This window comes from Eleutherodactylus coqui, chromosome 4 (assembly GCF_035609145.1).
Source record: "Eleutherodactylus coqui strain aEleCoq1 chromosome 4, aEleCoq1.hap1, whole genome shotgun sequence".
Classification (NCBI taxonomy): Eukaryota; Metazoa; Chordata; class Amphibia; order Anura; family Eleutherodactylidae; genus Eleutherodactylus; species Eleutherodactylus coqui.
Window position 1 is genome coordinate 267609474 of NC_089840.1, and position 26595 is coordinate 267636068.

Here is a 26595-nt window from a genome sequence, read left to right on the forward strand (position 1 = left end):
TTTTTTAACACCAAAGCGGTCATAAAAGGCTTTATGAATGTCTCTATTGTGTTATGTCTAGTGCAGAGCATATGGGGTGGGACATAGGAATTCAAAGAAGACCAAAGAGAGACTGTCATGCTCCGCCCCTGAGGAGCTGCACTTGGAATAACAGAGCTTAATTAATAAGTATTAAAAATGTTTGTGTATCTAAGCCAGAATAGCGACTAACAGGTCAGACTAGATCATCAGTGGAGCCGCAGGAGATCTGAACATGCTCAAAATCCACAGGTAGCAAGAAAAAAACAGGAAAACTAAGCCCAGAGGATTCTCAGTCCTCCCTTATAGCACTTTTGGTTCCTGGGGTATAAAACTCAGACACAACACACAATAGAGTATTTAATGTTTATTAGTTTGCTCCAAGTACAGTTATCATACACACAAGTAATAGAGCTTTATGTATGTAGAGGGCCTGGCCTGAAATTCTGGAAGAGAAGATCCTTCATATTACCCTGTGTGCAGAAACAGAAACGCATTAGTTACAGTAATAACCCGATGCACTCATCCCACTACTAATTGGAATAGCATTCTGGTTAATGATGCATCAGATGTAGCAGTGCTGAATATGACATTTATCTCTTGTGCTTGGCATTGTGATGAAGTATCTTCATCACATCGTTCTTGGGATTAGTGGGAATCACAGTGGTTAATCCCCTTGATTGTGAAATTATGATATATCCTAGTGATATGCCGTAACTTCACATCATTGGATGGCGCCTTTATTAAGGTTATGTTCATACACCCTGCAATGGAAATTAATCATATTTAAAGGGGTTGTACCAAGATTGCAAGTTATCCCCACAGATTGCTGATCAGTGGCAGTCTCACCACTGAGACCCCCGTCGATCTGAAGAACGGGGGTCTCATGATTCCCCCTGTCCTCCTCACTGCAGAGTTACTACACTTCTCACAATGAGAAGGGGACTGAATGGAGCGTTGGTCATGCAACTTTTTTAACTTTCAATGGGACTGCGGAGATAGTTGGGCGGCATGTGCTGGGCTACTTCCATCAGTCCCATTGTAATAAATGGGGTGTCGATGGCGCATGCTTGGTCAGCGCTCCATTCATCACTGTAGGGGGAAAAGCGACCCCCGTAGTGACAGGCAGAGTGGGACATGGGAGTCCCGTTCTCGAGATCGCCAGGGGTCTCATCTGTGAGATCCCACCCATCAGCAAATTAACCATTACCCTTTAAATCCACTGTTATAGCAGCAGTGTATCACAGCGAGCTGTGCTGTTTCAGTGATTCCCGCTCGGCTGTATGTGGAAGTCCTGACAACCCCTGCCGCCACATTCGTCAGGGTTGCAGGTCCCCTTTAGGGGGCTGATTTTTGTTTTCTATATACAGCACCACTGCTGTCCATGGCTGTCTCTTGTATTGCAACTCACTCGCATTCACCTAAAAGCTGTAATACCAGATACAGCCTGTAGACATGAGTGGTGCTGTTTCTGGAAAAAAAAAGTTTTCTAAACTATGGACGACCCCAGTAAAGATTAAAATACCAGAGGAGGCTGATGGAATGGATGATACTGAGTACAACAGAAGTGTATCATAAGTATAAGGAGCACTGGTATTGTAACACTTTGATGACCCACCAAATGTTTATTGTGATTTCACCCCCGGATCAGTTGGTATAGTGCAGGGGTGGCGAAGAACGGCCCGAGCGTTCTCATCTGTAAGAGGGAAAAAGGGAACAGATAAGTGACAAAATACCGTCATAGAAAGCCCAGTAACGGCTGGTTAGAGTATAGAGCTCCCCGGCAGCTACTGCATGCATGTAATATAACCAGTATCATATACATGGACAGAGTCTATGTTTATGTCTCAACCTGCAGCCCTCTCCTTCATGTACTCTTCGGGCTCATGTCCACGGGGAAAATATGATTTAGGATCCGCAGCGGATCTCCCGCATGCGGATCCGCATCCCATAGGGATGCATTGACCACCCGCGGGTACATAAATACCCGCGGATCGTCAATAAAAGTGATTTAAAAAAAAATGGAGCATGAAAAAATCTGGACCATGCTCCATTTTCATGCGGGTCTCCCGCGGGGACGGCTCCCGCGGGCTTCTATTGAAGCCTATGGAAGCCGTCCGGATCCGCGGGAGACCTAAAATAGGAATTTAAAGCATTTACTCACCCGCAGCGGGCCGCGAAGCTCTGCTCTTCCTCACGGCCGCATCTCCCGTCCTTCGGCTCGGCGGATGTGCCCGGCGCATGCGCGCGGCACGTCGACGACGTGCCGGCGACGTGCCGCCGGCGTCAGGAATTCATCCGCCGGCCGAAAATGAAGATCCGGCCGTGAGGAACAGCTGACCTTCCTCGCCCGCGCCGGATAGGTAAATGCTTTTAAATTGCTATTTTCGGCGCTCATGTCCGCGGGGCAGGAGGGACCCGCTGCAGATTCTCCATTGAGAATCTGCAGCGGATCTGATTTTCCCCGTGGACATGAGGCCTTCAGGTTGCCATCCTCGCTCGGTGACCACCAATGGCGAACTTGCAGCTACGTCAAATCTATAGGAAAGTATAAGGTCCCCCCCAACACATCTGTTTGCTTTCCCTATATAACAATAATTCTGGGGCACCTTTTTTTTTCTGCAGTGTGCCATCCCTCTGTTATTCCTCCTGGACATTTTTGAATAAGTTGACAGCTGGGACTTACCCTTTCTCTTGTCAGTAGTATCAGCAAGGAAATGGTTACATGTAATGGCCCAATGTATGGCTATATTTCCAAGATGAATAACAGAAGGATGTTACGTAGTCATCCAGAGTTGTCACTACTAAGTGTTATTTTTCCCAGAGCAAGAAAATTAAGTGATTTTACATGTTATCATGGTTTAACCCCATAACGCTACAGGACGTACAATTACGTCCGGAGGGTTCGGGGTGTGTTTGGAGGGAGATCGTAGGGCGATCACACTCCATACAATGTGGGTGCCACTGTTTATTACAGCTAACACCCGCCACAAAAGCTCCGATAAGCTGCGCCGCTGATTGGAGCTGTAAACCCTTTATATGCTGCCAAATCTGACAGTGGCATTTAACCCCTTCCCGCTCCAGGACGTACCGGTACGTCCTGGGGATAGCGCGAGATCACATAAGATCCCTCGCTATCCCGCAGCGGGATCCGGCTGTCAGTCACAGTGGGGGGGGGGGGCATCGGAGATGCGTCCCCCGCTGTTAACCCCTTCCCTGCCGCGATCTAAGTAGATCACGACAGGGAAAGAGTTCACAGAGGGAGTGCGCTCCCTCTGTGTCTCCGGCCAGCACTCGCGATGTCATCGCGAGAGCCCGGCCTGTCACCATGGCAACAGGACGCCAGACACTGGCGTCCTGTATTGCCAATGCCTATGCTCGCTGTATAAGCGATAAGGCATGGCAGAGCAGTAGCTCTGCCATGCCTTATAACAGCGATCATAGGCACAGTGCTGCAAGTCCCTCAGAGGGAAAGCGCTGGCTCTGATTGGCTGAGCGTTGTGTGCAATCAGAGGCAGTGCTCAGCCATTAATTGAATGACAGCTGAGAGCTGTGTCTGATTGGTTAGAGCGCTCAGCCAATCAGAGGCAGCGCTCAGCCATTCTATGAGTAAAAGTTTTCGGGGCAAGGCTTATATTTCAAGATCCCCCTGAAAATTATCGCTGCAGGGGTTGTCTTTATCACATTGCTTTTAATGGGGCAGCAGCAGCCCCATTGAAAGCAATGGGATAGCATCACAGTCATCTGCCACAGCTGTGACAGCTCGTCCCCGTGGGGAGTCACATCATCACTGAACACTGTGACAGTGCTGGCCCAGTGTTCAGTGATGAGGGGACCTTCATGGAGCTGCAGCGCTTCTACAAGCACAGCTGCTCCGCACACTTTTTTGCACAGATGTGCAAAAATGCCCGGAGCTTCGGTTACACGCATTTTGTACATCTGTGGAGCGCATTATTTTTTAGCACATAGACGCGCACAAAACAAAATTGCTCGGCTGACCAAGGTCTTAAATAGCACCATTGAAAAAAAAAAACAAGTCATCCCGCAAAAAACAAGCCCTCATACATCTATGTCGATGGGTAAATAGAGTTATGATTTTTTAAAAGGGGGGAAGAAAAACGAAAATGGTAAAAAAAAGACTGCTTCTTTAAGGGGTTAATATCTTTTAATATTTTGTTGCATAGGCTGAATTGAGGTATATATTGGAGTTGGTGGTTGGAGGAATCAAAGATCAGAGGGATAGAATAGCCCCTTTAACCCCTTGAGTGGCGGGTTTCCTACCACCCTGTCGTGCCCACCAGGGCAGGTTTTTAAAAATGATTCTAATCATTGAATTTCAGCTAATTTTGCAGTTGCGTCTCAAGAGCCATAACTTTTTCATTTTTCCATTGACATGGCCATATAAGGGCTTGTTCTTTGCGGGACAAGTTGTGATTTTTTAAACAGGGGGGAGGAAAAAAAGAAATGGGGGAAAAAAGAAAAAAAGGGGCCATGTCATTAAGGGGTTAAATAATGTATTAACTTCCTTCTCTGGGTCATTACTACGCATGGATACCACATGTGTGATTTTATTTTTGATTTTTTACAAAGTAAAGGGAGACAAGTGTTTTTACTATTTTTTTAAATAATTTTTTTACTTTTGTTTTTTTTTTTACTTTTTTTTTTTGTCCCTTAAGGGGACTTCCACAGGGACCCATCAGGACCCCCTGATCATATTCCGGGGGTCCGATGGTGACAGCTCTTTACATGCTGCAGTGATAGCCCTTTACATGCTGCAGTAACATAGACTGCAGCATGTAAAGGGTTAACACAGCAGAGATCGGAGGTTTTCTCTGATCTCTGCTGTAAGAGCTGGTACCTAGCTGTCCTTTGACAGCCAAGCACCAGCTCTCCCTGCCACAGAGACCATCTGCTTGCTTCTGACAAGCCGATGGTCTCTATGGCAACCTGTAAACAAAGCAGGAGACTTAGAAGCAGGAGATTGCATATCGGCAATATCTTCTGCTAGTTTTTTAAAGCCCTTGCTTTGTTCTCTGTGGGACTGTGCAGGCAGAGCACAGTGCCACAGCTTGTGGCATTGTGCTCTGCAGCTCCCATAGTGATATATAGCCCGGAAATCTTCCGGGCTATATCACTATCGACAGTGGAGCTTGTCCCGGAAAATTTCCGGGCGTGCCACTCAAGGGGTTAATTGAGCATTACTCAGTATTTCTCTAGTGTACTTGTCTAGCCTCTCAACAATTCAGCTCTATGCTGCTGGAAGGACCCAAAAGTTTATAAAAGTTCCTGCTCAGTCCCAGAAGCTAAAAAACAAGTGCAGCTGGTTGGGGGAATCAACATCGCTCCTCATACAACCTTATTCTTGGGTCTGAGGAAGGAGCAAGGTGCCAGGCACAATGTTGCAGGATTCGTCCCAGGGCCCTAGTGAAGAACTTGGCTAAGCAGTACGGGACTTTGTTATAGGCAGCAGTATCTCCAGTCACCATCTCTGGAATTGGATGTTGGGGAACAGACTGTTTGCGATATCACCCTGTACTTCATTGGATGCTACAATAAGCCTGTGTTATATGACTGTTAACCCCTTCCTGACTCCTGAAGCTCCTTTCCACTGGGGGCCCTGCACCATGCTACACTATACCAGAAGCAGAAATCAGCCCTTGCATCAAGTCCCCCATCATTTATTATAGTGCAGTCGGGTGGTAGTTGGAGACATTAGCCACTATTAACACTTTCATGGGAGAACATATGTATTTACTAAAAGACGTGCTCTGCAGAGATGTAGTAAGATGTTCTGTAACAGTTGGGGTCAGGGAGTGAGTAGATCTTACCTTTCTCATAGTAGTCCCAGGCATAAATATATTTTGGTTGCATGTTCTGCACTCTCGCACCCATCTGTAGCTTCATTTCTAAGGAGGTGACATCTCTGGTGACCTACAACCAGAAAGAAGAGGATTGTTAGCCTGGCGTACGGCACATCGATCGGCTCCATGTCTTAGTGTAATAGCCGCATGTATATACAGTGTGTGGATGTGATGCCCAGAATTGTTGTAAAGGCCCAAATAGGCAGTTAACATTTGTCAGTGCAGCTATTCACAGCGATATAGAAAACAGCGCCACCCTCGTCCATGAGCTGTGTCTGGTATTGCAGCTCAGCCCTATGTACTTAAAGGAAACCTGTCATGTCTCCACAGCAGAATGAACTAAGCTATGGTGCTGTTAGTGGGCAGGTCCGGAGGCCGCCTGATGTATTTATTATAGTTCCGTGATCCAGGGCTGTCCTCCTCTAAACTCGGCACGAAGATCTAACTCTTTTCAGAGTCCCGTACGCACACTCCCCTATAGACTTTATTAGGATAGTGCACACGAGACTCTGAGGAGTCAAATTTGTTTTCTGTGCCGCAACTTTAAAGGGGGACAGCACGGGAGCAGGCGAGTACAAAAAGTACCTCACTCGGGTCCCTCTCACCTTCCCTAACTTAGTCTGTGGTGCTGTAGGGGACGTGAAAGGTTCCCTTTAACCACTTGCTACACAAGCCAGTTTAGGCCTTTATGATCAATCCCAATTTTTCACATCTGACGTGTCACTTTATGTGGTAATAACTTTGGAATGCTACTACTTATTCAAGTGATTCTGAGAATTTTTCGTGACACATTTTATTTCATATTCATGGTAAATTCTGGTCGGTATGTTTTTCATTTTTTTAAGAAAAAAATCCTAAATTCGGCCCTAGTGTTGGTGGCGTCATTGCTTCCACCCTGCATCGGGAAGTAAATCCAGGTGGGGACCAAATGCTGGAGAAACAGGAGCTAGGAAAGGTGGAGCAGAAATGGGTTTATTATCTTTTATATTGGCTCTGCATCCTAAGCAACTTTTGTAAAATAAATGTCCCTGGATACCCCCTTTCAGATGCTGTAATACCAGATATGGCCTGTAGGGGGAATGGCGGCGTTTCTGAAAGAATAAAATTCCTGGCTTCTATTGTCATACAACCCCTTAACCCCTATTAGGATTTATGGGTGTCATAGTGGGGGTCTAACCCCCTATTAGGATTTATGGGTGTCATAGTGGGGGTCTGATGTGGAGTGCCCCCCTCTACTCCTACCCCCTCTTTGTAATCCATTTCACAGGAGAATCCTGCAAAAAAACGCGTCAGTTGGGAGGTATCTTAAATTGCATTATTACCTTCGCTGCTACCATTGTACACACAGGACATGACCTCAATAATGTCTGATAGATTATTGGTGACTTGTCCCTTAAGAAATAGACCCTCATAGAAGGTGATTGGTTATATATTTGGAAAGGGAAGGTCACTCACGCTAAGAAGATAGATGTAGACGTGATTGTTCTTCTGTTCCACTTTGGGTACTTTGCTTTTCAGCTATAAGGAAAGAAATGTAAAAAAATATTTGATGAGAAGCAAATATAACTAAGAGCACACTCACAATGTATACAGAAAGAATAATATTACTTCACAGCTGGTTGATGAACAGCGCTTCACAGGAAGCCAAAGAAGGGAATGTCAGTTGAGAAGAGCACCCTGTGCAGCGAGGAGGAGACTGAGTGCAGCGCTGGTCATACAAGCACACTAACATTCACTTTCAGTGGGACTGCCGAGACCCAATTGGGTATTTCCATCAGCCTCACTGAAATGAATGGAGAGTCGGGGGGTTTGTGACAATGTCAGACCCTCCTAACCAATTCCCTACTGTTTGGACACAGTGTTCATAGAGCACTTTACCGGAACAGGAAACAAGAACTGCCCCCATAACTTGCGCCTGACTGCCTGGAACTGCCAACTTAATGCATATTCAAATACCACCCAAACTTCCTGTCAGTAGCAGCCAGCAAAGATGCATCCCGTGGAGTTACGTACCCCATTGGATGCCTCCTGCTGCATTTCCCGGACGAGCCCCCATTATACCATCTGGTCCTCCTCCCTGGACTCCTCATCCTGCCCAGAATTCTCCTTGACTAGGAGTGAGCGGACAACTCGAGGAGCTGCTGTGTCAAATGGTTTCCTTATGGGTAAGCCTACTGCTCTCATATAACCAATGTTAAATGACTCATTGTCCCATGCTATGGAGCAATATACAGACAGCATAGGCTCCCCAGCACTTGTCTCTTTAGGAGGTCTGCTTCGACTGAAGACTATTCCACATTGGATATTTATGAGTTTTCATAACTTTTCAGTTATCATTAGCAGACTTCCCCATAAGATTCCTCCAAGGTTTGTTCTTCTTTGTAGCTAGTAAAATATTTAATTCACCTTTCTAACTTCCTTGTTAAAAGTGCCCTGTCCTTAACACCACTTCAAACCCCATTACCTGCCATTGTAAGGGGCCCTTGAATTTGGACCATGAGATCTAGGTCAGTGACGCTAACCCCTCCACATCTTTAAACCACCAAGGAAATTTCAATTAGCATGGAATATCTATTCCAGTTTACTGTTCTCTATAATCTATGTGCGTCCTGTAGTCGGGTGCGTCTGAAAATAGGATATTTTATCGTAATTTATTTTTTATTATACAAGCTATTAGTTTTATCGGTGTGTGGGGTTGGGTTCAATATGTCCTAAGACACAGTAATATTCCTAAGGCCGAGAACAGGTTACGGCAAAGATTCTCAGGCGCAACTTGTATCGGAGAGCACACGAACACCCCATACGTGTGCTTTCCGATGTGTGGAACACCACATATTACATGTCCTAATCCTGTCTGGGAATAGGACACAGAGCAATTTTTTAAAAACTTGGACTATCAGTCAGAGTGAAAATAAAAAAATTGCTGATGTGAATGAACCCAGATCCCATTCAAATGAATGGGTTATTTTTCCATGCAAGTTCTGTCCATCCAGGAGAAATACAGAACCCACACAGAATTATCGCTCGTTTGAATACACCCTAAACTGTGAGATTCTATTTAATCTGATTGTTGGCATGAGGTTAATGTTAGTGGAGCCCTCTGCTGGATGCCTCAGTAATTACATGCCCATCACAGCTAGTAGCTAGTAAATTTGCTCTTTATCTGTATGCTGTGCAATGTATCGCAATGTCACAATGAATTCGCCAAGATAGCAAGTTCAGCTCTGCTACATCTGTGCCTTTATTGACTAGGTTGGATGCATCGTGTACAGTTCGAATCTTTACCTGCGATAGAGACTCTTGTTCTGGTGTGTATCCAGACGGCAGAGCTACATCTATAATAGCCATGTTTGACTCATTTCGAAGGCCGTTATAGCTACAGATAGAAGAAACAAGATAAGAGAAATTACATGTCAGGCAGATGGCGCTAATAACGTAAAACATAATCCTTATATCCATTTTAATTGCAGCGTGAGAGCTACAGACAGCTGGTCTAGCAAATGTAAACCGGAGGAAGAAGGTGATCTGTAAATCCCAAGGTATGTCATATAGTTTATTATGAATACAGATATATCAGGCTGGTACCTTCTACCAATGCCAGTAGGGAGCCTGTAAAGCTTTACCTAATGGTGTTATGTAAGCTATTGTCGTCTTCATTCAATCTTAAAATTAAATATGAGATAGACATTCTTATGATCCTCTATCACAGACTCCAGCCTCTACAATATGCAGTCTGTAGAGCCAGAGGCAAGCTGTATACAACACTATAACATGGCATATGTTATTGGGAAATGGAGACCATCCGGTGTGTGCGGTGCAGCCACCTTCAGGGAGACCTCGTAAACTGAGAGAACGTGGGCAACGAAGCCTTGTAGGAGCTGTGAAAGCATCACACACATTGTCTGCCCTCGCTCAGGGGGTCTCACAGACCATTGTAACATCCATTAACAACAGAACCATCTGTAGGAACTGCATGGGTAGGGTTACCATGGAGGCTGCACACAACATCACAACAGTGAATGCACAGCGCCACCTGCAATGGGGCTTGGAGCGACGGACTGTAAGTGAGTGGAAGCAAGTGTTGTGGGCGGATAAATCAAAGTATACCATCTTCCGTTTGGTTGGGGTTGAATGTTGAATGGTTTCTATGATAATTTTATCGGTTTTCTTAGGCAGCTCTACTGAGAGCTTCTGATGACAACATGCCCCTCTCTGAATTCCATTGGGTGCAATGTTCTCATGAAGAGCTTATGGAGATGCCAATCGAATATAAGAATATGTACACCCTGTTCTGATTTTGAGTGGACAATCGTACAAATTAGATTGCAGAGGGTTAGGACTTGGCAAACCCCACTCAAAAGTGGGCATTTTGGGCTGGGCTCAAATGATCCAAATCTGGTGTTCTAAATATTGGCAAGTATGCATAAAGGTTATCCATGCGTTTGGTAATTGGGGTGCAACCAAGATCTCTAAAACAACATTGCACATGATGACTTCATCATTACAACACAGACCTTTATTCAGCTACTTGGGTTCTGAACTTCTGATCGCACTAACGTTTGATTTACCAAAAACATGGCCATTTAAAACCGTTGGGTGGATGTCCGCTTTAAAGATGTTTCCCTATCCACAGGATATGCTATTTATGTCCACCTCCACCTCTCGGGAGAACAGGAGTCTTCTGTTGTGAGACAAGGTTTCTTCATTCCAATCTATGGAAAATGCGGAAAGAGCCAAACTCTACTGTTTCCGTAACTCCCATTGAATTGAGGGAAGAGCACCACACACATTTAACCAACCGCAGTATGCAGCTATCACTAGTCATCATGCCTAGTAGTATGGAAGTCAAGGGAACTCAGTGGTGCCAAGAGGAAGGGGTCTTAGTGGATCCCGTGGCTATGTTATAACTATTATGACAAACCCTTCTTATGATGAAAGCGGATGCTACATACCTGATATTCATATACACAGGGAAGATCGGGGCCTCCCCATTCACACAGCTCTCAGGTGGAATGTAAACCGACAGACTGAAATCAGAGTCCTCATCATTCACCGGCATGTTGAAGCTCACAGTGGTCTGCAGAAGACATGGTGACAATAGGCACATTGGTGACATTTTGTGCAACGAAGTCCATATCTTAAAATGAACTATTGCAGTAATGCAGAACAACCAGTCTAGTCCTAGTTGGACCTTATGGTCTGCTTGAGTGCTTATTCGAAAGCTGCAATAGTTCCGAGGTACCACGAAGGTGGTTTTAGCCCAGCCAAACATGTTCATTGGCCAGCTGTTCAACAATTTAACCTTATTTCTTGTCCCATCATGCATATATGAATATATTCTACAACACCAGACACAAAGTGTACAAGTGGGTCCGAAAATCTAGTTTTTCTATCTCATATACATATACACTAGAAATATTTTTTTTGTCCTGGGAGTGTCAGGAGAAACTGGGGAGTATAAAGAGAAAACCCTGCATGAACATTAACCCTTTCCAATCCAATTTGTATCTTGGATTTCCTAGGGGGCTTACTCTTTTTCTGCCGTTATACAATGGCGCTATATGCTGGCTAAAGCCAGTACTGCATGAGGTGACACGTTGGATAGGCTCCGACAGCGGAGAGGCTGGCAATATACAGTAAGAGAACCCCAACGGAAGTATTCCAACATCGGAGCTGTACAGCCTTAAATCACAATGGTTAATAGAACATACAAACTCCATGCTTGTTGAGGTGATGACCACGGCTGACCTATGCTGGTCTCCAAAGTAATAGCCTGAGATGTTATATTTCCTATGTTATTATGCATTATCTATGGTATACAATGAAGAATACCCTACCTGCACCAGAACACAACCCTTCCCACTGACGATGATGCTATAATCTCCAGGGATGTTGGATAAAGGTTGGGTCTGAAACAAGTCTCTATTTTCAGGGTCAAGGTTAAACTCTTTGACCACTGTTCCTCCATATTTGACTGCAACAGTATTACTGGCCCCTTTCTGGTACACAAGGGTGCCGTAAGCACTCAAGGCTTCTAGAGCCATCATAGTGTCCTGTAGAGGCAAAAACAAAGGGATTAAGAACTACCAAAATTAAACTGGTAATATATATATATGTACCACCACATCACAAGTGTAATACCGATGTACTGCTGTATGATCCGAAGTCATTCTGTTGCTCAGCTAACCAGAGAGCAATTTGAGACATGTAGGAGAGATCCGCGGGGGTTGGAGATGGTTTTGTGCATAAAGCGAGTAGTACAGTGGCCGTAATCTCTACATTTGCGGATGCAGCAGGTGGTGAGAACATATAGGGTGTTGACTGGCTTGGTTTGTTGACACGCTCCCAGTGAGTGGTACCATCTGTAAGATATTAGAAAAACAGAGGAACATTACGTTGGCTTTGTATTCGACGCCTCGGACCAGTAAACTCCATGAAAATTTAATGGTGTCTGGATAAAAGTCGCCCTAACTTATATAGTGGGCAAAAAAACTAAAGGGATTGTCTGGCTTTACTAGAAACAGCAGCACACCCATTCTGGTATCGTAGTTCGCCTCTACTGAAAAGAGTGGAGATGAACTGCCATACCACACACAACGTGTGGACGGGTGTGGCGCTGTATTTGATAGGAAATAGCCACATTTTTCTACTCCAGCACACCCCCTTGATAAAAGATGGTAAAATGTAATCCAAAACCCAACAGTCTGGTGCAGATAATCCAGTATCAGGGGGTCGCTTGAAGGCAGGATTGGGAAAGGGAAGGTTTGCTAAAGCAATTGCTTTGGATTTTGGATGCCAGGGGCCAAACAAATGCCACACTGCATAGGCATAGAGCAATTTCATACAGAGACCTGAATCCTTGCCCCAGAGGAGGCAAAGTCTAGCTATGATTCCCATCCTATTGATGGACGACTCATGGGCAGTAGATCACATATTACAGGGCAGTACCTTCTTCAATCTTCTGTGCTTCCAGCTCCTCAAGCATTGCGTTGCTCCTCTCCTCATTTTTAGCCAATTGGAAGACATAGAACATCCAAGCCTTATTGTAGATGGATTGTTTTCCCCGAGAGGCTGTATCCAGGAAACTCAGGGCTTGGCGGAGCAGCGTGGGCTTAACATAGAGCAAATGAAATTCAGTATCATGATAAAGATAACACAAAATTCTCCAGGACACATCTATTATAGCACGTAATGGTCCGCATGTATAGTGACACTGTAGTGCCATAATAATGCAAGTGCCAAAATAATTGCAATGGGCCGCTGTGGAGGAAGTATAAAGGATGCTGGAACCGGAGGTGGCGGTGTACAACATGCCAGTGGTGCTTGGAGCTAAAGAGTAGCATAGGAGCAAGGAGGGTAGGCGCTGGGTCTCCTTTTCTGGGGTTTGCATTTATTTAGATGTCTGTTTTGGAGTCTAAATTAAGGGATCTGGTATCTGCATTCATTTAACATATCTTGTGCTTTTCAAAGGAGTTGTACCAAAATTGCAAGTTATTCTCTATCCACAGGGTAGGGGATAACTTGCTGATCGGTTGAAGTCTCGCTTCTGAGACATCCGCCGATCTCGAGAACTGGGTACCTGTGTTTTCCCTTCTGCTCACTGCGTGGTTACTGCACCACCTGCAATGAGGGGGAGACTGAAGGGAGCGCAGGTCACACAAATACACTAGCGCTCCAATCACTGTCAAAAATAAATGTTTTGTTACTTTAGCACAATACAAACACATTTTTGAAGAAAAGGAATTGGCTCTGCATCGCTGCATTCTAAGGCCGGCTTCACATGACCGGATTTCAATTGCGGAGTCTGCAATTGTCACCCGCGCGGACGATACGCAGTATTCTGCACCTATTGAAAACATAGAACATTTGCATCTCCACTTGGATCAGCGGTTAGAAATTGCGATTTTTGCAAGCCGAATTAAAATAGCAGTATGTTCTATTTTTGTGTGGAATCCGCATGGACGGCCTCCGTTTAATAAAGAAAATCTGTACTGCGCACGAGCAACGGCGAGTGTCTGCAATCATCCACAATATAGAAAGAGAAGGTACATAGCTATATGAGGCCTTGTTATTTTGCAGGAAGAGTTTAACTTTTATTGGTTACGTTTTGAGGCACTTGTGACTTTTGGATTGCCTTTTATTACAGTTTTTTAGGTGGCGAATGAAAGAAAAATACAAATTCCGGCATTACTTTTTAAAATTATATTTATATCACCTCTTGGTTACCCGATTCATAAATCCCGCCTCTAGGAAGCAATGGCTCTGATTAGTTCTTCGAATGCTGCATTGATTGGTTCTGAGATCGCTGCTCAGCCAATCACAACCATTGCATTGTGGAGGCGGGATTTATGAATTGGCCAATCAATGCGACGGCTCAGCCATATTCATAAATCCCACCTGACCAGTGATATAGTCTTCTGCATTGTCTGCATTACAGTAAACCACTATGTCCCCATGTAGCAGGGCACAAGCAGGCGGAAAAACCATGCAAAGCGGTAAATAATAACTTACAGAGCCTGCATCATTGGTCTTGATCAGATAAGCTGCCATCTGTGCGGTAAAGCTGACATCGTCTTCAGCACCGCCCTGAAACAAGATACAAGAGAAGGATCAGCAAACAGTCTGTATACCTCCATGCTACAGAAACATAGAAGATTAGATTCATCTGCTTTGGCAGTCAATCATCCAGAATGTCTCTTATCCAACATGGCGAATGTATAGAAAGTCTCCAGGGCAACATGGGGTAAAACTTAGCATTGGCATGTCCGTTTTTATCTCATATCTATCTCATATGTATCTAATAGCTATCTGTCTATCGTGCTACAATGTTGTCACGCCTTTATAATCTTAGTATCTAATATTGCAGAATGCTAACGTAAGTGTATCTGCAATACAGGTATTGGCCAACAGATGACAGTGTAATTTGCCATCCTGTGCCTATACTTGAGACCTGACCCCATGGACGGAAATTAGCAGTAATCCTAATGTGTAATTCTGGAGAACCCTTGACTTCAGTAGAAGTTAGTAATTGCCCCGCAAACGAACAGTCTGTGTAGCTATTAAAGGGATTTGGGTCCCAGCAGCACACAATCACTATACTGTATGTGTCCTAGCATTGCACTTCATTTGTGGCCCCATTTACTTCACGGTACTGTATATATGGTCCAGGCACGGTACAGTGATGGTGCAGGATCGGGACCCTTATCTGTTGCATAGACTGTTAGTTTTCAAAGCATTAAGCAGCATCTACTAGACATTACCCTGCCCGGCACTGTGACAAAAATGACCAACAAGTGACCAGACGAATCTTAGGGAAGAGACAGAAAGGAAGACAAGGGAGCGCTACCTGGTGTAGTGTATCCAAGATTATCCACGAGAACAAAGGTGAAACAACAGATAGGTAATGCTCTCACCTGGTCTGGTTGTGCTATTGATGGGCACAACTACATAACATAACTTTGGGATTGGTAATATAAACCCAGTGGTAGAGCTGCATGCTTTGTGCTGGTCCTACTGGGGGATGTTCTTCCCTTGGAACTCACACCAGGGTGACACCATGAACCATATAAAACACAACTAGTGAATAGGCACTGCTCAGGCAGGAGATGTTAGCACATGTAATGTCAGACTTACTTCACAGACCTAAAGAAGACCCCAATCTGGAGTTGAAACGTGTTGTCTATGTTACCTATGTTGGAGAAGTAAAGATTGTTCTTTGTGAAGTAAGCCTGACATTACATGTGCCAATGTCTCCTGAGCAACGCCTATTCACTGGTCATGTTTTAAATGGTTGAAGATGTGACAGGAAGATTTGTGGGGCCTGATGGTCTATAAAATCTGAGTCCTGAACAGTGTGCTGTATTATGCAGAGCCAGCTACAATGTTGCTGGAACTCCTGAGTTAAAGAAACAGTAGAGCCCATTGTGCTACACGGTTTGCCTAACTCCCATTGACATTCATGGGGGTTGCGATAGCAGGTTAGGTGTGGTGGGGGCAAGAAAGGAAGATAGGTGGTACCCACCCCTAGCCTTTGGATATGTCTGAGATGGGAGTAGTCCTTTAATTGGCAATTAAGGAGTAGGTAGAATATGTTTAAATAATTGTCAATTAAGCGATTGCAATCATTTATTGGTCACTCTAGACCATGTGACACTTTGAGGCAGCCAATGGAGTTGCACTACCTTTTATGAATGAAATCCAGCTTACATGACAAATACACCATGCTAGTTATGGGGTGATAACGTCTCTACTACCTTATCACTAAATTACCCTGAACAGTCCCATGATGCAAATGCATATTACCTTCAGTGCATTATTGAACACAGTCCCTCTTGGTGTGAAACCCCCGGTCTTCCTGTTGAAGAGACTTTCTAGATAAACCAAGGCTTGGTTCATAACTCTGGGTTCTACATAGACGTAATCCTTAATGGTCCATAAGGTGAGCAGCGTCTTCAATGTCAACCTGAATACAACAACAGAAATCAGATGTGTGAGGGCTGGGTTTAAATGGTCCCTCCATCCAAAATGGTATATTTCCGGTATCCCACTATTATATACGTTTCATTTACTAGTGCTAAAACCTTAGAAAATGTCAAAGCCCCGCCCCTGAAATTTGCATAAATAAATTAAAGGAGTTCATCCTAAACACAGCGGTGAACAAAAACGGACGACGATCTGATGTTTTAACGGTCTGATTTTTTTTTCCCACATGCGGAAACTGCCCATGTGAGTGAATGCATTGGGATCCCATGCTTCACTTGGTCGCGATTTTCAGCTGACGTTTTATCGCAGCAAAATAGCTGCATAAAAACGCTTGTGTGAATAAAGCCTCAAGGTGCTTTCACACTGGTGAGTGCGATCTCAGTTTGGGAGATCACTTGCAATCCTGCTACTACTGCCGCCAGTGCGATGCGTTTAGCAAGAAAAACGTATCACATCACATATCTGCAGCAATTTTCACATGGCGTGTCGTTTCAATAGGGAAGATAAAGTCGCATTTGCATGAAAATTACATCTACGTGCGATGCAATTTTTTTGGGGGGCTGTCATAGGAAATATTTGGTATTCTGACACAGTCGCCCAGAAATAGGACATGCAGCAACTTTGCAATCTTGGACCGATGATCCGAGGACGAAACCCCCCCCATAAAAACGCTCATGTGAATAAACACATTGAAATCAATGTGTTCTTTTCATATATCTAACCATATTGCAATCAGTCAGATATCTCAGGTAAAACTCACCCGTGTGAATGCACCTTACTCAGATTGGGGGTTCCAACAGAGGATATTTGGTTTCTGCTCTTTAACTACGGTATCTTGAAAAGTTTGTTTTTTGAATTGGTAATAGTCTTTACTCTCTTATAGACAAAGCCTTAAAGGGAATGTCTCTTCTATGTCATTTTTGCTTTATTAATTGGATATACATTTTTAGAGGCAAAATAATGTTTTCGTTTTATGTTGTAGCCATTTTTTTTTCTCTTGGGGCAGCCGTATTGGAAATGCACTCTTTTCCTGTCTGTATAGTCAATACAGCGGAGTATGTATGCTTCATGGTAGCAGGGAATGGGAGTCAATTAGAGATGAGCGAGCACGCTCGGATAAGGCAGTTACTCGAGCAAGCATCGCCCTTCTCGGGTAACTGCATTCTCGTCCGAGCAGGCTTGGGGGGGGGGGGAGTGGGGAAGAGCGTAGGGGAGAGTGAGAGGGATCTCTCTCTCCCCCCCGCTGCCCCCCCCCCCCGAGCCTGCTCGGACGAGAATGCAGTTACTCGAGAAGAGCGATGCTCGCTCAAGTAACTGCCTTTTCCGAGCGTGCTCGCTCATCTCTAGAGTCAATTGATAGAGAAATGTCATATACAAATACAGTCTTCACAAAGTGATAGAGTACAGCCCCCCTCAGAAACCAGGCAGTGACAGGGAAGATGCATACAGAACCATATCTGTATGTATATTGCTGCTATCCTGCCTTAACTCTTATTTTACTCAAAGAAGCCTAGATATCACTATCTCCCCCTGCACATCTAATGAAATTGTGATGACTCTGCTCATTCTGTCCCCATCTATACAGTAAAGCTGACCAATGAGCTACAGAAAAGAGGATATTTTTTATATAATCACTTGTGAGCACAAACTTCCCCATCACCTATGAGTAAAGATGGGGGCCTCCTTGGACCACATATTATCAGCTATTACTGCTACCTGTGATGTAGATAACATTGGATGGGCTAAAGGACACATGTCTATATGGCCTAAAATTCACAAGCAGTGAAGTTTGTCTACTCAAACAAGGTGGAACATCTAAACTCGTATGGCTTGTGTATAATGTTAGAATTTAAGACTTAAACCTATTTATGGAAGTCAATTTGGTGAAGGGACTTTTAGTCAGTAGCATAGCTATAGGGGTCACAATGGTCATAACCCACAGGCCCATCTCGCAATTCTGCACCTTAACCTTATTCTTTTCCTCTCTGTACAGCATGGAACTGGAGCGCTGCACACAGGAACCTATGCAGTCTACAACTACCTCCTTTACTTCCTCTTGTGCCCTGAGGTGCCAGAGTTGATATCCATGCTGTGAAGAGTGGAGGAGGATATTAAAGATGTCAACTTTACACTGGGGGCACAGAGGAACCACTTTGAGGTTAACAAGGCATAGAGGGACTATTTTTACTGTTGGTGGAATGACACATAGAGAGAACACTGTTACTGCTGGCTGGAGGGAATGATGCACATAGGGACCACATTTACTATTGAGGAGGTGGGGGCGAAAATGAAAAAGGAACAGGACCACTCCGGGGAGGGGTTGGTGGTGCTAAGGCACACAGGGACTACTTTTGCTTGTTTGGTGGGAGGAATGACACAGAGGGAGCACTTTTACTCTGGGGATGTGGATGATGCACAGAGGCACCACTTTGACTCTTGGGGGAAACAATGCATGGAGGGCCCACTATTACTCGGGTGGTGGAATGATGCGCAAAGGGACCACTATTACTCTTGAATTCTGGGGAACAATGCACAAAGGAACCACTTTGACTCTTGCAGGGGAACAACACATAGAAGGCCTACTATTACTACTCAGGAGGTGGGGGGAACGAAACACAGAAGGATCACTGTTACTCTGTAGGAAGGTGGGGGTCCCACAGAGGGACCACTGTTGATGGGGCGGGGGGCGCGCTTTAACTTAGCGGGGCACAGGGGAATCACTATTATGTGGAGGCCCAGCGGCCAAATATAGGGGCACTTACTGTGATGCAGAAAAGAACTATTCTGTGTTGGGTTATTACTGTGTGGGGGGGGGGGGGTGTAAGCTGCACCATTGTACCTAAGCCTTGTTTTATAATTATTGCCTTATTGCCTTATAGACCTGCCAGCTTGGATTTTTTCCCCACGTATGTGTGTGTGAGTGGGAGACCTATGACCTATGTCTTTATGTCTGTATTCCTGAACTTTTAAGACCCTAGCAACAACCCTGGCTTACTTTAGAGGCTGAAGTGTGACTGAAAGATACTGAAAGGCCATGACTGTGAATCAAGAAGTGAAGTTGCATGCAGGATGGGGGGCCTAAGCCAAACTTTTGCACTAGGGTCTGTGAGTCTTTAGCTATGCCCCTACTTTTAGTGTACATGCTTGGACAGCACAAGGTCTGGGTCCCAACTCTCGGATTTCCTTGGTATGTAGATGAATGATAATAAAAAATTTAAAAAATACTATACGCCTTATTCTAAAATCTATATAACATTTTTAAGATGTGCAGGAAGAGTCATGGCTTCCAAGTTGCAGTCTATATCACTAATATACAAAAGTTTTCTGTCACTTTTTCACTTTTCTTCCCAGAAGAATGGTCCAAGAGAATGGTTCCCCCCAACTTATCAATACACTTTCCAGGTGGTTATATGCCAGTACTAGTAAAGATCTTTACTCTCTTGGTAAATGTATGTTCTTTTGCCAAACTGGAAAATCTCCTGTCTGTTTTATGCTCTTACTCTGAACTGGATTCTCCGTACTGAAAAGCGCTGAAACTCCCATCAGGTTTCCTGAAGCGCATCTGCCTCATGTAACCTAGAATAAACGAAGCAGAAAATTTTTATTACTTCAGTGGCCCCCTTAACAAATCAATCAAGAATATAATCACATCATGTTTGAAGGCTTTGTTCTGTGTATTTCCCAGAAAAGGTATCGGTGCTAAAACACATCCATAGGGCCCATTGACTCAAAAGACTATCCTTTAGCGTCTAAAGTTTAGACAAATGCTGGACCATACCTCTTTAGTGCAAGGAGGAGCTTAGTAGACTATGCTATTCTATGCAGAAGCACCTGGAAATAAAAAATGTACACAAGCGTGGTCTACAGTGGGTTACTTTTTACAATGGGATCTTATGGGCAACCTGTGCCACTGTAGGTCTATACATTGGGTAGAGAACGGAGCCTTGTATGGTAGGTTTACTTTGGGAAATATCCAAAACAAAGCAAAACAATCCGCTCAACATCATGGCATCTAGTTATAGTCCTCTGTGCATGAACACACCCAGAATCAGGGTACAAACATCCATGAAGAAAATCTCCAGAACCAGAAGGTTCAACTGGACAACTTAAAATTTTATTTTCATAAGGCATAAAATCTTACATGGAAAACAGTGGCTGCCGTTCAGTTGTAAAGACCAATGTTTGAAAGAAGAAGCTCTGGTAACCACTTGTAACATGATGCCAGAAGTATATACAGATCTTCTATCGGAAGCCCAGAAGTAACAGTCATTAGAATGACTGCTGGGCACTTAAACACCTGACATTCGTCCCATATAAAAGTATCCTTAAACAATTATTTCCAAATTGTGTACAAGACACTGGAAAAACACAGCTGCGGGTCTGAGGCCCAGGAGAGGCTGCAGACTGTACCTGCGCAGGTAATATTCAAACTCTAGCTCTCTGTAGGACGGAGCAGAGATCACTGCTTGGCTATAGCCTTTCATGATTTATAGGAACCAGGAAGAAGCATAGACATAGATCAGAATGCACTGAGAGACTTTAGAAAGTATGGAGTGATCAGGATTAGAAGCCAATGAATAGACACAGCGAGAATGTAGTGTAACCGTAGGAGTTGCATTTGTAAAATACACAGTTAGATTACCAGTATTCATAAACTGCACAGCTTTGTCTTTCATCTCCTGCGTCAGGCGACCGGTAATGTTTAGACAGTTAATAACCAAAGCTATTGGCATCAAAGTGGCGAGATTCTGTTCACCACATCCTGTCGGCTCTTTGATCAAAGACTCCGGGTTGACCAATGCACGACCCAAAATGTCTCCTGTGAGGGTGAATAAATGTAATATTATAGTTAAACACACAGATTCAATAACATATGATGTATAAGCCCAAGGGCAGTATAGGGAATATAGCCATCATCATAATGTAAATTAGGACTGCAATACCAATTATGACCACCAGGTACTACACATTTGATGCCTAAGGGCCTGCCAAAAACCTTTCTGACATATGATGTTGGGAAGGAGATTAATCAGACAAGTTGAATTCTCCTTACCTGATTCCATTTCTTCCTTGAAAACAAGTTATGAATTGTCCATCTTAATTATCAGCTGGAAGATCTTTGATGACTATTGGTATCTACCTGCAGTATATGGTTAACTATTTCTGCTAATATTTAGGTTCACTTTGTTGACAAAGGTGTTGGGACACCCATCAATCCTGTGCTGTCAGGCAAAGAGGGCATGTCAATTGGATGTGTTAGCATTAGTTATAAAGGAGAGGGTCACATAGGCATATCCCAGTACAGAAACCATCAGAATGCCACCAGGTATAGAGTTAATAGACTTCCACTGGGGTATTGTGGTGGGATGTAACCTGAGTAACCGATGAGTTCGGGACATCAGTGCTTTTGGACCTTTTAAAGTCAACTGTTGGCAGTATTATTTGGAAATGGAGACCATCCGGTGTGTGCGGTGCAGCCACATTCAGGGAGACCTCTTAAACTGACAGAATGTGGACAATGAAGCCCTGTGCGAGCTGTGAAGGTGTCATGCACATCGTCTACAGAAACATTTACTCAGGAGGTCTCGCAGGCTGTTGGAACATCTATTAGCATGAGAACCATAGGGAACTGCATGCAAAGGGCTACTATGGAGAAGCGGCTTCACAAGCCCAACATCACAGCAGTGAATGCACAGAAAAACCTGCGATGGTGCATGGAGTGTTGCTCTGGGACTGTCAATGAGTGGACCGATGAATCACGACACACCATCTTCTAATCGGATGGCGTCGCTTGGGTGTGATAGTTGCCTGGAGAACACTTTCTACGTGACTGCTTCCTCCCAACAGTGAAATTTGGGGGGAAATTCTGTTTTGGTGTTGGGATGTTTCTGCCGGAAAAGACTAGGACTATTGGTTATAGAGCAGTCCACCTTCAACGCCAATGGGTAAAAAGCCATTCCAGACATTGTGGCATTACCTACCATGTGGCAATACTTTGGTACTACTTTGTGTCTCTACTAACATGACCAAGCACCATGTGATACAACATGCAGTATTGAGGCTTGGTTTAAGGAGCAGAATGTGAGCAAACTTCATTGGCCAGCCCAAAGTCTAGATCTCAACCCCACTGAGCCTTTTTGGGGCGATCATTGGAAACTGTATTGGTGCACGCCCAACATGCCCATCATCCCCAGCATTATTATCTGAAGCTTTCCTCAAGGAATGAAGGAAAATCTCTCTCCATATCTATTGGAATTTGGTGGAGGGTTACTAGTCATTGAGGCCAAAGGCAGTTCAACACTGTATTGAAAAATGTGAATACATTCAGATTTGATCAACTTCTATGTGTGTCCCGATACTTTTGTCAGCATAGTGTATGTTGTCTAGTAATGAAAAATAAATGGCACCCCTGCCCCTCCATAACTGCTTCAGTTTCAATAGCCATTACAAGAAAGGGTTGTCCCATCTGCACAACTCCTTTCATATCTTCTTGATTATCTGGAGTGGAGAGCATTGAGTCACTCATTTATTTGAATGGACTCCATGCAATACCGCATTTCTCCATCAGTGGCCGCTGCAGGGAAAGTGTTCAGCTGTGCAAAGCTTACCCCAGCAATAACAAGTAGGAATGATCAACTGATTGCTGGGGTGGCTTCTTTCTAAGAGTAGCTGGTCCAACTAGGACAACCCCTTAAACAAATTCACCCTTTTAAGACCAAATTGCATTAAAGTAGTCGATTAAATAACCAGTATTTATCTTTCCATCCAATATGCATTATATATCTTGGATGATCTGTGTCTGATATTACACCATTCAAGTGTATTATTATGAGTGGCAATACAAGACACAGACTGTGGGCAAGAGTGGCGCTGTTTCTGGTAAACTACCAGACCCCATTTTTCTATTCTCTTTCCAACATCCATAGATTAAAGCATTTAAAGGTAATATATAAAGGGTCAGACATTACACCTTTGTGTCTTCCATAAATAAGCTTATCTGGACTCACCTATTACGCTAATTTTCGCTGTTGTTGCATCTTGGACAGCTTTCGCCGGAGGCAAAATGTTGACTTCAGTCACTACATTTTCATCTGAAATACAAAGATAACAAATACTCATCAAGTAGTATAAAGCTTTATGGACATGACTAGCAGGGACGCAGGCTTGTAGCTGCTATGGGGCCCATGAGATGGGAGGACCCATTTCCATTGTTAAAAAGGGCCTCTGAGGTGAGGGTTAAAGTGGTTGTTCAGAAAAATGGTGCGCTTTTGTCCCAATAATAGCGCCACATCTATTTGTCGGCTGCGTCTGGTATTGCAGCTCAACCCTATTCATGTGAATAGAGTGGAATTGCAATACCAGATACAACCTTTGGTGAGATTAAGTGCTGCTTCTCAGGGAAAAAAAACTATTTTATAATTCTGGACAAACCCTTTAAGTAGAAGGTGATGACGGGGAGAAATATATAATGAAATGCTATGCACTGAACAGCTTAGAAAGGCAAAAGCCCACAAAACACAGCACTGACCTTGCTCATCATATGCATTGCATTGGCCTATATCAGCTCGGCTATATCTGCATGTGTTACAGTATTTGGTCTTAAAGCAACATATAATATGGCTTTACTTAGGGTTTATCATTGATGGGGCCCCATAAAACTTGTAAGGGTGGCCCACTTTGAGGTGTTAGCAGTGACTGCAGAGTGGGCTAGCCTTACAAGTTTTATGGGGCCCCATCAATGATACACCCTAAGTAAAGCCATATTATGTTGCTTTAAGACCAAAAACTGTAACACATGTGCATATAGCTGAGCTGATATAGGCCAATGGTTTGGGGTGGTGCTCTCTTACAAGCTCTCTGAATGGCTATTTTTTATTTGTGCCCTCAGTATTAGAAGTAGCATAAACTTACCATTTGTACATATAAACGTGCTCTTAGTTGCTTCTTGGGGGATGCCCTCCGGCTTAAACAGAAGTAAAAACACAGTTATAGCAAGAAATTTGTACATTCTGAACAATAAACCACCACAGTTACAAAAGGACTTTTCTTATCCGTTATTGAAAGTAAGTGAATTAAAGGAGAACTGTCAAGTGTCAGTCCCTCGTGTCCAAACAGTTCTTCCTGTTAGAGGGTACTTTGACACATAGCGGAAATTGGTGCAGATTAAGAGTGGGTTGGGGCAGCTGGACTCAGGCTTTCTCTATGAGTGGGCAGGGGCAGCTGGACTCACAGGCTTTCTCTATGAGTGGGCGACGGCAGTTGGACTCACAGGCTTTCTCTATGAGTGGGCGGGGCAGCTGGACTCACAGGCTTTCTCTATGAGTGGGCGGGGGAAGCTGGACTCACAGGCTTTCTCTGTGAGTGGGCGGGGGCAGCTGGACTCACAGACTTTCTCTATCAGTGGGTGGGGGCAGCTGGACTCACAGGCTTTCTCTATGAGTGGGCAGGGCAGCTGGACTCACAGGCTTTCTCTATGAGTGGGCGGGGGCAGCTAGACTCACAGGCTTTCTCTATGAGTGGGCGGGGGCAGCTGGAGTCACAGGCAAAGGCAGAGGGAGGGAGTTTAGCAGCGGCTAGCGCTGCTAAAACATATCAGCTGGCTCTATTGCATAATTAGGAGTCTTTTAGAAGTTTTCTCCCGACCGAAGAAATTCCTGGCTGCAGCGTATATATACCCTGCACCTGGCCGTGAAACTGGGTGAGAAAACGTGAGATTTAGTCGTGACCTGGTCACGGTTTTTCTCGTTAATGTGATAATCGGCTGTGATGCGGGCTTCTTAAAATCATAACACTCATGTAAAAGAAGCCTATGGCTAAAATGCGGAACGTAATACTTGGACTTAAAACTAATAAGGATGCCATCGGCCCCAGGGACACTTCATTCTTGAGTTGGAACCTATGTAGCCTGGGACAGATTCTTGCTACCCTTTTGGGGGTCATCTTTAGGGATACTACTAAATAAATTAGATTAATATATCTAACAAGGCTGATCTTGTAGATTGAAGTCTCAATATTCATGTTAACCTGCCCAACAGTTCGGCACTATGATTATGTCTGGGCAAACTTCTTTTATAACAATACTATATGATTTCTTAACACCTTAATGTTCAGGCTGTTTTGTACCTTAAAGACAAGACAATTTTTAGGGATTTTACCCATGTGGTGGTTTTACTGCCCTATTTTTTTTCCTTCAGCTACCAAAATTATTTTTGCTGCCTTTTTTTTGCCTGTGACATATAGGGCTATTTTTTTATATCTTTTTTTTTTCACTGACTTTATTTTTTTCTTGTTTTGTTTTATTGGGGGTAAAAAGTAAAAAAAATGATTTTCTTAACATTTATAGTTTTTTTAAATTAGTATATTTACACTAAAATAAAGTATTGGAATGGGTTCCTCATTTTTGTATTAGACCTTTTTATATATAATTTGTATAGTTTTAGGTTACAGGGCGCATACGGCGATGATTTTTGTTGGCATCGGCTTTGGGTCATTTTCTTTTTTGTACATATATTTTTATTTCATTCTGTAATTTTTTTTCTTATTTATGTAACTATTTCTTCTACCATCTATAACCCCCATGATGTCATATAAGACCTCTGGGGCAGTGGTGTAGCTATAGGGAGTACAGGGGTAGCAGTCGCTACCGGATCCTGAAGCCTTAGTGGGGCCCAAAGGCCCTTCCACTACATAAGAAGATAGCAGTATTATAAATAGCACATGGTGGCTAAGGGGGCACTGTTACTGATTTTGCATTGGGGCCCAAGAGCTTTTAGTTGCACCTCTGCTCTGGGGGTCATTTATTGTCTTTTCTTTTATTTCACACTTTTCCACTGTAGCTGGGGCGTCCATAGGAGCTACATTTATAGGACCCCAGTTACAGGGAAAAACATCCCCTGTAGTGACAATAGTCACTGGTAGAGCTGATCAGGGTCTGTAGGACCCTGCAGCTCGGCTGTACAGGGAGCACCCGGCGGTCACCTGACCACCGGCTCACATAGTGGAAAGAGTATTTCCACTTTCACTCTTTAGTGACTAACAGCTGACAACCCGACCTGCTTCTGCTTGATTATAGGAGCAGAGGCTTTAATCCTGCTCCGTATGTTTGCTATTGATGGGGACTAAAGCCCAGGACCAAGTGCCGTATATATACCGAGCTTCGTCCTTAAGGGATATGTCAAAAGTTCTGACAATTGGGAGTCTGGGTGCTACAACCCCTACCAATCGCTAGAACCTA

The 26595-nt window shown here is 44.0% G+C and overlaps 1 protein-coding gene across 1 annotated transcript in view; it reads right to left on the reverse strand.

Annotated features, from left to right (window-relative positions):
- Positions 1–372: 372 nt before the first annotated feature.
- LOC136626333 (ovostatin-like) overlaps positions 373–26595 on the reverse strand; it is a 63012-nt gene continuing 36789 nt past the window's right edge. Inside the window, exons 22-36 of the mRNA XM_066601306.1 lie at positions 24273–24324; positions 23369–23452; positions 21004–21180; positions 19862–19937; positions 16182–16341; positions 14391–14465; positions 12828–12990; positions 12021–12241; positions 11717–11932; positions 10832–10956; positions 9165–9255; positions 7335–7397; positions 5847–5949; positions 1637–1714; positions 373–491 (exon numbers count right to left, since the gene is read on the reverse strand). Of these exons, the coding sequence (XP_066457403.1) occupies positions 1644–1714; positions 5847–5949; positions 7335–7397; positions 9165–9255; positions 10832–10956; positions 11717–11932; positions 12021–12241; positions 12828–12990; positions 14391–14465; positions 16182–16341; positions 19862–19937; positions 21004–21180; positions 23369–23452; positions 24273–24324 (1677 nt within the window). The 3' untranslated portion in view covers positions 373–491; positions 1637–1643. The remainder of the gene's footprint in view (positions 492–1636; positions 1715–5846; positions 5950–7334; positions 7398–9164; positions 9256–10831; positions 10957–11716; positions 11933–12020; positions 12242–12827; positions 12991–14390; positions 14466–16181; positions 16342–19861; positions 19938–21003; positions 21181–23368; positions 23453–24272; positions 24325–26595) is intronic.